Below are 12,790 nucleotides of genomic sequence, written 5' to 3' on the forward strand. Positions count from 1 at the left end.
TGTTGCATAGGGTTTTTTGGGCCCCAGTTCGTTTGCAAAAGTTAGACAGTTCTGAATCTAGTAGATGCTGGCATTGTCATCTTGATTTAGGGACTTTGGATCTTCTGTTGTTTTATTGTCCTTTGATACTTAATTTTTGGAAGTCGATATGGGGCCAAATTAATGTTGTACTTGGGTCATCGATACCATTGACTTATGAAGCCATAATTTGTGGTACTTCACTACATGTTAAACCTTCTTTGGATCATTCTAAAAGCCGGTTTTTCTTAATAATGACGGGAATAGCAATGAAGATGATTACATGCAATTGGAAGAGTTATGATAGACTTTTTGGTGGGCGAATTTGTGTTGCAGTTACAAATATGAATGAATGCTGAATTTTTGGGATATCGTAATGCATTTAGAAGGGCGTGGAGCCCGTTGACATCATTTGTTGAATCACATTAGTTGTCATGTACATTTTCTTTTTAGTTAATTTCCTTACACATCCAGAGTGGGAGGGAGGGGGGTGGGAAGGCATCATTTATTTCTTGTATTTAGTTTATTGAAATTCTATATGTGCTTATACTTTTATGGATGAATGGGAGGAAGGGGGAGAAAATGATTGTGTTTAGAATGTTTGAAGATTTAAAGTGCTTTTCCTGATTCGTTTATGTTTAAAATTTTTGCAATGCACCATTAATATTTGAAAATTAATAAAGATTAAAAAAATGTTTTTTTTCATGAAAGCGTGTTGTATAGTATAATTTGTGTGACTTTCACGTTTTCCTTTTTGGAACCAATTACTGGCATCAATTGGAGTTAATTGGAAATAATCTGGATTTATTTGCGCCATTTGCCAATGTGCTATTCTATAACCCTGCACACCCAAAGCCCCTCATGCAAAAGGCCATGGGCAGGTCAAGGGCGTTCCAAATATTTAGGTGTGTTCTAAGGTTCCAGGGTTGCACGTAGCAAGGGAAGGCGGCTCCTGAGCTGGTGGCGCCCAGCACCACTGTGCCCCCTGCACTCTTCTCCACCATGACCCCCACACGTCTCTTCAAATCTTTGCCGGCAGTGAGCTGCACCTCCTCTCTACCACTTATGCTGGCCTTAGTTCTCCCTCCGACATCACTTCCTGGTCCCGCAACCAGGAAGGAGAGCAGAGGCTGGTGCAAGCACCAGGTAGGAGATGCTGCTGGCAAAGATTTGATGAGGTTGGTGGGTGGTGCTGGTGCCCTCATCAAGACAATGCCTGGGGTGGTCTGCCCCCCTTGCTACGCTACTGGGACTCACACCAGGTTTCAGTAGGCTTCAATCCCTATGCCCACAGTTGGGCAAAGGGTGCGCTTTATAGAATTCGAGTTTTGCACAGATCTTTTTCGTGCCTAAATTTGGGTGCCACCTAAGAGGGTGGTTTGAAACGTTTGGTAAGAAAGCAAGGTAAATAACGTCGTCTCCATCGAGGTCTATACACCTAGTCCAGCGAGTTTCCAATTTTTTTCATCGGAAGAATGGGTTTTATCAAACTCTGCAATACACTCATTGCCAAAACCAAAAAAAGAAAAGATATTTGCCTCAGAAATATAGTGATATAAGAGGCAAATGAGATGTCTCATTTGCCTTTCTTGTTTGGTTGTATCAATATATGTTTTAATAAACTGCGACTTATTAGATCAATTGCAAAAGTTCTCAAACCAGAAGCACTTAATATTCTCATTCACTCTCTGATCATTTCTAGGCTAGATTATTGTAACTCTTTATACTGTGGAATAACTCATAAAGAAATAAGAAGATTACAAATAATACAAAATACAGCCATTAAAATTATAACAAACTCAAAGAGATATGACCATGTTACTCCGCTTTTACAGGATGCACACTGGTTACCAATTATACATAGAATTACATTTAAAATTGCATTACTAACATTTAAAATCCAACAAATACACGCGCCATTATTTCTAGATAGACTATTAATCCCTTATTCTTTGTTAAGGACGCTAAGATCAACACAACAAAATTTACTAACTATCCCTTCATTAAAAATAATTGGGACAAGAAGAACAACTATATTTTCAGTGCAAGCACCTCAACTGTGGAATAATCTACCTATTTATTTACGTAACGAAACATCACTAGACAAATTTAAACATGGTTTGAAAAGCATTCTTTATAGAGATGCATTCAATACATAAATAGATAATGATAATAAACACAATATTTATCCTTTAGGAATCAAATATGCAGAACATCAACATAGAAATTATAAGAGTTCTTTTAATCTTACATTTCTTTCTTTTCGATCAAAACATCTTTTTTTTTTTTTTTCTTTCTTTCTCTCTTTCTTTCCTTCATTACTTTTCTCACCTACCCTACCCTTATGTATAAACCTTAATTGTTAAAAAAAAATTTTTTTAAAAATTGTAATTCCATTTTTTTTTTACCCACTTGTTTCAGTTTGTATTAATAATACATAATGATTAGTCTGTATAATTTTGTCTTATTTGTATTTGTCACCCTAGTTTTTTTATTGTACATTTCAATTATGTAATACACATTGAAATATTTGATATTGCGTAAAATCAAAATTTAATAAACTTGAAACTTGAAACTTATACTCATTGTCACCATTGATGACTTGCTGGACTGTGGCGCCATCTCATGGAAATTTACCAAACTTTTCAAACCACCCTCATACATGCACAAGTGAAAAAATATGATAGCGTTACTGAATTTTATCAAACTTCATTGATTACCTAGAAAAACTCATATACCAGTCAAATAAGCTTGCATAGTTTTTCATATCTTGCATACTAATTTATCTTTATTCTCATTCATTTTTTTTCTCATCAACCAGAATAGGAAATACCTTCTTATCAAGACTCCCCTTCTAGAAAAGGTATAAAACAGGGGTGTCCAACCTTTTAGCTTCCCTGGGCTGCATTGGCCGTAAAAAATGTTTTTGGGGACACACAAACACGCAAATGCTGCAGCAAGACAGAGGAGGGAGCCGGCAAGACAGTAAACACCCGGGGGCAGCAGAGGAAAACACTGCATCGCCCTCGACTGGGGCCGCACAAAATAGTTCACGAGGCCACAGGTTGGACACCCCTGGTGTAAAATTTAAATGGCTGTTTCACTCTTTGTTCACTTTGCTACCAGAGTTAGGAATAATTTACTTGCTAGTATTAGGATGCTGCCTGGTTATATGAGATTTCGAAACCAAGTTAAAAACATCATGTAATAGATTTATAGCTATTGTAAATCACCATTTACCCCCACTCCCCTTTTTATGAAGCTGCATTAGGCTTTTTTATTGCCAGTCACAGCAGTAAAAACTGTGACACTCATATGAGCTTTGGAGTTTTTACCGCCATGGCAGGTGATAAAGCCTAACGCAGCTTCATAAGGGGGTAGGTTGAATTGATTTTTTTTTTTTAATTGTAAATCTCCTCAAATCGACACTATATTGGTATACACTTCCCCCTCCCCATTCGCGGTTCCTGCACTCGCGGTTTCATATAATCGCAATTTTTTTCTGGGGAGGGGGAAAATAAAAAAATGTAACAAAAATCCAACTTTTTTCCCTCCCTGCTGCCTTCCCGGCCTTACCTGGTGGTCTAGAGGGCTTTCGGGGCAGGAGTGATCTTCCTACGCTCCTGCCCCGTGCAGATCGCCATGAGGAAATGGCTGCTGGGCGTTCCCGTAGTCTCTCGAGACTACGTCGAGAGCTCCCTACAGCCATTTCCTGATGGCAATCTGCATGGGGCAGGAGCATAGGAAGATCGCTCCTGCCCCGAAAGCCCTCTAGACCACCAGGTAAGGCCGGGAAGGCGGCAGGGAAGTGGGGGTGGGTCAGAGCTGGATAATCATGGTTTTTCGGCATTCGCGGTCCAGCTCTGCCCGTATTCCCTGCGAATGACGAGGGAGAAGTGTAATGCGGTTTAAAAATTGAAGATTAGATTGGATTTTTCTGTATATTAATTCACGATTGGCATATATAGAACTGCTCTTATCACACAAGAGCTTTACTTTTGCTAAATTTTTTCAAACATGTAACATTACGAAGTATTACTGCATACAGATTTTGATCCATTGTAATAAAGTATATAATATATTTCTATGTTGAATAGACGGTAGATATTTTTGATGTTTTCAGCAAAAAAAATAAGATACCTGTCCTTATGCCATTTTCAGGGCTGGAAAGTTAGGACTGTGCCATCAAGCTATTTTATGGTTTATATTAAAAGGAAGCCAATTCCAAGGAGCAATTAATTAACCCTGCACTAATCAGGCTTTGTCTACAGTACCAGGCTCATTCGAAAATCAGTTTTTATTCCCAATTTAAAACTTTTCCTGAAGGCAAATGGAAGCAGGCTATGGAAAACGGTCTGTTTAGTGATTTGTGCAAAAATCATTGACTGCACAGGGCAGCAGAGCCATCGGCTTCTCAAGAAGGCTTCTTTGCTCTTACCTGCAATCCAAGATTGAAGTAATACTGCAAAACTTTTGTGTCTGAAATTGAAACAATTAGAAAAGATGAATTATTGTTATTGATTCATTCAATTTCCTATACTGTTCTTCCAGGGGAACTCAGAGCAGTTTATATGAATTTATTCATGTACTCAAAGCATTTTTCCCTGTCTGTCCCAGTGGGCTCACCTGGAAGCAGTGGGGGGGGGGGGGGAGGGGATTTAAAGACTTGCCCAGAGTCACAAGGAGCAGCGTGGGTTCGAACCCACAACCTCAGGGTGCTGAGGCTGTAGCTTTAACCACTGCGCCACACTTTTCCCATTCTCTTCTTTGGTTGGGCTGAGAACTTTTCAACGGCCCCTTGTATTGTGACATCATAATGCCTCATTCCACCAATGCCTAAGAGTCAACCTCATTGGTGATGTCACAATGGCTTGGTTTCCCTATACTTGTGCCCATTTACTAGATGCATTTGCCTCATTGAAATGAAAAATGTCAAGAAAAGTATGGAATAACTTGTAAATTTCATGGTTCCACATCATATTTATTTACTCAATTTTCTATATTGTTCTCCCAGGGGAGCTCAGAACGGTTTACATGAATTAATTCAGGTACTCAAGCATTTTTCCCTGTCTGTCCCGGTGGACTCGCAATCTATCTAATGTACCTGGGGCAATGGGGGGATTAAGTGACTTGCCCAGGGTCATAAGGAGCAACGTGGGTTTGAACCCACAAACTCAGGGTGCTGAGGCAGTAGCTTTAACCACTGTGTCACATTCTCCCAAGTCCACAGTAATCTATAAAATACATGTATAACCAGAGTGGACAGGGGAAGTCGCAGGAATAAGAGGTTTTTATCATTGTCTCTATATATAAAAGACCCTGATCCCAGCATCAGCCCTTTCCCCCTTCATGGCAAGATTAAGGTATAGACAGATGAGTCCGTTAGATGAACTAAATCAATGACATCCAAGGCATACATACTTTTACCCTGGTAAGTCAGCTGATAGAGTAGTGGGAGGGGGATGGAGAAGAGACACTACAGATAACTGTGTGTCTGTTCTTCCACATGCCATGCATGATTTTCCTGTTGGAAAGACAGGTAGATGAGCTTTTTCTGCTGAAGTTACAGGGAAATACTTTTAAAACCAATTGGAGGAAATATTTTTTCATCCAGAGAATAGTTAATCTCTGGAACTCATTGCCAGAGGATGTGGTAACAGTTAATGTAAGATGGGTTAAAAAAAGAAAGGCTTGGACAAGTTCCTGGAGGAAAAGGCCATTGTCTGTTATTGAAACAGAAATGAGAGAAGCCACTGCTTGCCCTGGATCTGTCGCATGGCATGTTGCTACTATTTGGGTTTTTATCAGGTACAGTCCTTTCTCAATATTCGCAGGGGTTAGGGGCAGAGCTGGCCCACGAATACTGAAAATTCACAAATAATTTTTGGGCCAGCTCTGACCCACCCCCCACCTCCCTCCCAGCATCCCGGACCTTACCTGGTGGTCTTTCGGGGCAGGAGTGATCTTCCTAAGCTTCTGCACCGTGCAGATCACTCATACAAAATGGCTGCCGTGAGACTACAACGGGAACTCACGGCAGCCATTTTGTATGAGTGACCTGCACGGGGCAGGAGCGTAGGAAGATCGCTTCTGCCCCAAAAGACCGCTAGACCACCAGGTAAGGTCCGGGGAAGTATTCTGGTTTTAGGAAATCGCAAATAATCAAAATCGCAAGTCCTAAAACCGCGAATCGGGAGGGGGAAGTGTACTTGTGACCTGGATTGGCTACCGTGAAGACAGTCTGACCCAGTAAAGGTTATTCTTATGGATTTCCTCTCCAGTTGGAACTGTGTAGGCCTCTCTTATACAGGATGGGAACCAACAATTGTTTACACAGACCTGTTATTCCTGCCCTGGAAAACACCTCCTTCTCAGGGAGACAACTGTCCAACACATGGTACTCTCCTTCCCCCCCTCCCAGGTCAAACAGCTACTCCCCAAGACTGGAAAGTTGAACGATATCGTTCAGCAGCCCTAAACTTACTAGTAGCTACCTGGGATCTAGTGGTGCAGGAACAATGTCTAATCACTCCTATCTGGACCAATGGACCATCCAAAATTGCCATCGAGACCTCTAGAGGTAATACTACAGCATTACTGATAAGGGTCAAGCTTCCAAATAAGTCTGACCCTTAGTTGTAATACAATATTATTGATAGATTTATTCATTCATTTAATTTGATTTATAGCCCGTCCTCCCCAAGGAGCCCTGAATGGGGTCATTGTGGTCATTTTGTATTGCCCAATGGTCAAGACAGAAGCGAATGGGATCACTCGGCTCCACTACACCCCCAGGGACCCTTGGAAAGCCTGGGAAATAGGGCAGGGCCACCCTCCCATCTTCCATGTTTGATTGGGGGGAGGAGAGGTTGGACTTTGAGAAGAGTAACAATGTTGGACAGCTACACTATGTGGGGGGAGGGGTGAGGGAGGTTTATGCAACAGGGGGAGCCCAGATGTCAGGATTTATAGTTGCTCCTTAAAGCAGGAACTTAAATTGGTATTTACAGCTGCTCCGAGGCAAGTCTTATCTTTTTCAGTACAAACATGGATTCCCAGATGTAGGACCGCCCAGGACACTCTCTCACTGCCCTACCCCATCCATCCTTGTTATCCCTATGCAGTTCTTCCCCAGGCATAAATAGCCTCTTTTCTGAAACGGCATGTGTGTGTCTGGGCCTCTCGAGATGTTTTAATGCTTCTACACTAAGGGTCCTTATCTTACAGTAACTGTGTGCTCCATGTTTTTTTTACAGGGGGAGTGATGAGAACCTACTCTCTTCACGGGAATGATATTTAAGATCTATATAGAGTGTGCTGGTAGGGCTAGCCTCAGTTAGGGCACTGGTCTTTGACCAGAGGGCCGCTGCGTGAGCGGACTGCTGGGCATGATGGACTGCAGGTCTGACCCAGCAGCGGCAATTCTTATGTACTCATTTCCATAAGGCTACTAGGCGTACACGGTGCTGTACACATTATATGCGGAGCTGTATAACTCTGTCTCTAGAGCAGTGTCTCACAAACTTTCCGACCGGCGGCACACTAAATCCAGTGCCCTGGCCGAAAGGCATCCGGAAGTTGTGAGTTGACGAGACAGGGAGCATGACTGTTATCCACTGAGGTAGAATGTATGGGGAGAGGAGGTTTGGGCAGAAGGATAAGTAGCTTAGTCTTGGCCATGTTCAATTTTAAGTGGCAGCAGGACATCCAGGTAGCAATGATGAATGAGCAGGCTGAAACCCGGGCTTGAATTCCTGCAGAAATTTCTGGTGTAGAGAGGTAGATTTGGAAGTTGTCAACAGAGGCAATATTAAAAACCATAGGACGAGATCAGAGCACCAAGGGAATGAATACATGCAGAAAAGAAGAGGTCCTAGGACAGAGCCCTGGGGAACCCCAACTGATAGTGGGATAACAGTGGAGAAAGATCCACCACTGCATACACTAAAGGTATGATGTGAGATAAGAAGAGAACCAAGAAAAAAGCAGGGCCCTGAAATCCAAGCGAGGACAGCGTTTTAAGGAAAAGGCGGTAGTCTACAGAATCAAAAGCAGTGGATAGATCAAGAAGGTTGAGGACATAGAAGCCTTTGGATTTGGCCAGGGACAGGTCACTGGAGACTATCAAGGGCAGTTTCCATGGAGTGCAGGGGGCGAAAGCCTGATTGTAGTGGGTGAAGAATAGCTAAGGATGACAAAGTCTACGAAACAGCGGTGAACAGCACATTCAAGTAGCTTAGATAAGAAGGGAAGGAGGGAGATTAAGTGAAAGTTGGAAGGGCAGGTGGGGTCCAGTGAGGGTTTTTGGGTTTTTTTGAGGAGAGGCGTTAACTATGGCATGTTTGGAAGAATCAGGAAAAATTGCTGTGGAAAGTGATAGACTGAGGCTATGATAGATAGACGGGATGACAGTTGGGGAGACCGTGCCAAGTAGATGGGTGGGAATAGAATCAGAGAAGCAAGTTGTGGATTTGGAAGAGGAAAGGAACTGGGAAGGTTCCTCTTCAGTGATTTCAGAGAAGGAAGAAAAGGCAGGATGGTCAGCAGGATAGACCAGGGGAGGGGGGGATATGGAGGTGACCCGGTTGAGAACTCAAGGTTGATCTTCGTGGAAGCACTCCGCCATTGTCTGGGGGAGAGTGAGGTGAGGGCACCTTGAGTAGAGAGTTCAGTGTGGCAAAGCGATGGCAGGATCCAAGAGAATTAATCATACGCGTATAGTAGTCTTGTTTCGCAAAGGAGAGAACCGACGGAGGTCGGCAGGAATTTTGAAGTGTATAAAGTCAGCATCAGCGTGGGATTTAAGCCAGAGATGTTCAGTCACTTGGGCACAGGAACATAAAAAGCGGATTGTAGGGGTCAACCAGGGCTGGGGCTTGGTGCGCCTTACAGAATGTGAGGTGGGAGGGACAAGACTATTTAGAGCAGAGGAGAGATTATAGGAAGAGACAGCTTCATTGACAGGCTTACATATAATAGTGTTCGAGAGGAGGGGCGATATAGTAGTGAAGAGATCGCAAGGGTCAATAGCCTGAAGATTCCTAAATGTCTTGGTGGAGATTGGCCGTGTGAGGGGGGCAGGGTAATGAGTCATCAAGGAAAGAACTGAGGTTTGAGAGATTAACGATTTAACAGTACACGCCCTTCACCCCCAGATACCAGTTGACAGCAGCAGCACTTCCGGAAAAATACAAATTTGCTGCACAAAAAGGTCCTCCCAGATATCAAAAGGATTTCCAAACCTTCTGTGGTGGTTTCTAGGGGCTGGCTCAAGGTTGGCCTCGGTAGCCTATTAGCAGCTCCAACTGCGGTGCTTCTTGCCAATAAACTTCCTGTTAACTGAACTAAGAATTAACTTGGCCTGGCCTAGACACCACAGGGCCCACAACCTCTCCACTGTTCCCTCAACCACAAATTCATTTTATAAGGCACTAGTATTCCAAGCCCATCACAAGAACATTTAGTCACAATTCAATAAACCTCTGATGGTGGCAGGATTAGATTTCTGATAGTCCTACCTCTGTTTTCTGCACGCTAGCAATATTGCCATCTTAGAAGACCGGTGTGTGGCCGCTCTGCACTTCACAATGGGTGCGGTTGACCCAACTCCAAGCATGGTTCTTACGGGCTGATTCAATAGCCAGGACCACGGGCTAGGGTGCTTTAAGTGAACATGCATTTAAACTGAGCTCTTGGGACTGGCCATTTCAAGGTTTACATGTGCATCAAGTGTTGGCCCACATCAGGTAGTCTCGCACTACAACAAAATTAAAGCCAAGCTTGATAACGCTGGGGAGACATTTCACCTCGCCTTAGCGCAGGGTTGGCTTCTGATGCATGTTTTTATTTAGCAGGATTCATTAACCTCCTTTATGAGACATCTCGGTGTTTTTCAGCAAAATGTTGACTATTTTCTGGTGCAGGTACCTTACCTCGGGGGAGATCGCTGCCACTGGGATCACAAGAGTAAGGCGGCGGTGGTGGTGGTGGTGGGGGAACATTTCCAGGGTCCACGGTCTCAGTAGCAGGAGTAGGAGGTGGAGAGTAGAAAGGAAAAGGCACCGATGGGAGCCCTAGTTACATAAGAAAACAAAAATTCCAGCCAAGAATTAAAAAGAAACTAAGGAGCCCTTTTATTAAGACATAATAGGCAGTTATGTGCACCTAATGCAGCTTAAAATGGCGCACCCCAGGATATGTGGCAGTAACTACCAAATGGGTGTACACTAACTGCACACACCCCAATTTTTTTTGGGGGGGTGTCAGGGGGCATCAAGCAGGCATTTTTTCATGCTAACTGGTTAGTGCATAGATAGTACTTGAGCTTTTATGGCCTACAAAATGGATGGAGGTAATGGAAAGAGCTGTATAAGGACGTGAGGAGTCATTTCCACTCCTAAGCTGTAGCAGGCATAAATCTCGTGCCCAAATTTATGTGCGAGATCCTCACTAAGCTAGTATTCAGCAAAGGATGCTCTGTACAGAAAGTGACAGAAATTTTACATCATGTTTTAATGTTATTCTTTGTATTCAATTTTAATTATAAGTAGATTTAATACTTTTAATTTCTCAGTTGCAATCCACCTACAGAGATTATTTGGTTAAGCAGAAGAGAAATGCACAAACCTGAGCCCTCAATACTCTCTTGAACATTATGCAATAACGTTTTCTGGGAGGTTCCATGAAGAGTTACCAACTGATAAAGCAAATCTAATGAAGCCAGGCAGTGTGAGCAACGACATGAGGACTACAATGGTGGAATAAACAACTTAATGGTTGGAAAGAACAAAAAGATGAACTGCTTTGATGAGGGACCTGATGGAAGATCCCCTCCCCCACAAAAAAAAATCCAACAGAAGAACCAGACTGCAACATGGAACAACACTGATAAGGACACGAGGGAGTAAAATTACCATGTAACTTCATTGCACGTCACCTAGTCTTCCTACTTTTTCAAAGAGTAAAAAATTGCTTCACTTTTACCCGTTCTACACCACTCAGTTTGTAGGCCTCAATCCTATCCCCTCTCGGATATTTCCTTTCCAAGCTCAAAAGCTCCAACATCTTTAGCCTTTTCTCATACTAGAAGAGTTTCAACCCCTTTATCATTTTGGTCACTCTTCTTTGAACCTTTTATAATTCAGCTATATCTTTTTTTTGAGATATGGGACCAGAATTTAATGAAGTACTCAAGGTGAGGTAACACAATGGAATGATACAGAGGAATTATAATATTCTTGGTCTTATTTACCATCCCTTTCCTAAATTCCTATCATCCCGTTTTGCTTTGTTGGCTACTTCCACAGGACAGAATATTTCAGCGTATTGTCTACAACAGGGTTACCCAAGTCCGGTCCTCAAGATCTACTGGCAGGCCAGGTTTTCAGGATATCCACAATGAATATGCATGAGAGAGAGATTTGCATACCAAAAAGGCAGTGCAGGCAAATCTCTCTCATGCATATTCATTGTGGGTATCCTGAAAACCTGGCCTGCCAGTAGATCTTGAGGAGCGGACTTGGGCAGCCCTGGTCTACAATGACCCCTAGATCTTTTTTCTTGGCTTCTGACTCCTAAGGTGGACCCTGGCATCTGGTAACTTTGATTTGGATTATTTTTCCCAATGTGCATCACTTTGCATTTGTCCACATTAAATTGCATCTGCCATATGGAGGCCTCGTCTTCCTGCAATTTTTCACACGTTTCCAACAACTCTGAACAGTTTAATGTCATCTGCAAATTTAATCACATCACTTGCTCTGATTTCCAGATCATTTATAAATATATTAAATAGCTCCACTCCTAGTCACCCTTCTCCATTGAGAAAAATGGCCATTTAACTCTACTCTCTGCTTTCTGTCGAATAACCAATTGCTAATCCACAACAGAGCACTACTTCCTGTCCCATGACTTAATTTTCTCAGGAGTCTCTCATGAGGAACTTTCCGAAAATCTAAATACACTACATCAACCAGTTTACCTTTAATCGACATGTTTATTTAACACCTTCAAAATATGAAGCAATCCGATGAGGCAAGACTTCTCTTGGCTGAACCCATTCCAACTGTGTCCCATTAAACCGCATTTATCTATATGTGCCATAATTACATTTTTATAAACAGTTTCTACTGTCTTGTTCGGCACTGAAATTAGTTTGCCATTCCTTAGCAAATTTATTCATTTGACAGAAGACTCTGAACCTGGACGTAATAAAGATAATCTAGTTCTGTTCCCCATGCTAAATCTATACATTTGAAGTCATTATTTGCTAAATCATTTACTTTGTTAATCGGTAAAATACTGGAACTCATTGTCACAGGTGTTGCATTTGAGGATTATCAGTTTTGTAAGTCTATTAAGACCTACCATTCACATATTATGAGAAGATAAGTACAATTTTTTGAAATAGGGTCTCTGTTAGCCGGAACTCTCAACCAACCGGCAAAAAAAAAAAAATCACCACTGAACAAAAAAAAGTGACCCCCGAAGCACCAGTATCAGTGGTCCCGAGCCACAAACCTCCCCTACCTCAAACCCCAAACCAGAAGTAGCAGCATTCCTGAGCCGCGAACCCCACCTCCCTCAAGCCCCTTAGTGTCACAAATAGGCAGCAGTCCTGAGCCATAAACCCCCTCGCTCCCTCCCTTTCTCTCTCTCCCTTCCTTCCTTACCCGAGTGCTCGCAGCTAGCCCTGACCAAAGAAATAAATCCAAGTCGGTAGAAGAAATATTAGAACAGTAGAGAAGAAAGTAAGAATTAGACACCAGCTGTT

The 12,790-nt window shown here is 42.5% G+C and overlaps 1 protein-coding gene across 1 annotated transcript in view; it reads right to left on the reverse strand.

Moving 5' to 3' along the window:
- Nucleotides 1-12,790, reverse strand: part of ALG13 (ALG13 UDP-N-acetylglucosaminyltransferase subunit) — a 159,400-nt gene that overhangs the window by 4,671 nt on the left and 141,939 nt on the right. Inside the window, exons 25-26 of the mRNA XM_033946081.1 lie at nt 9,951-10,091; nt 4,457-4,497 (exon numbers count right to left, since the gene is read on the reverse strand). Of these exons, the coding sequence (XP_033801972.1) occupies nt 4,457-4,497; nt 9,951-10,091 (182 nt within the window). The remainder of the gene's footprint in view (nt 1-4,456; nt 4,498-9,950; nt 10,092-12,790) is intronic.

This window comes from Geotrypetes seraphini, chromosome 5, assembly GCF_902459505.1.
Source record: "Geotrypetes seraphini chromosome 5, aGeoSer1.1, whole genome shotgun sequence".
Taxonomy (NCBI): Eukaryota; Metazoa; Chordata; class Amphibia; order Gymnophiona; family Dermophiidae; genus Geotrypetes; species Geotrypetes seraphini.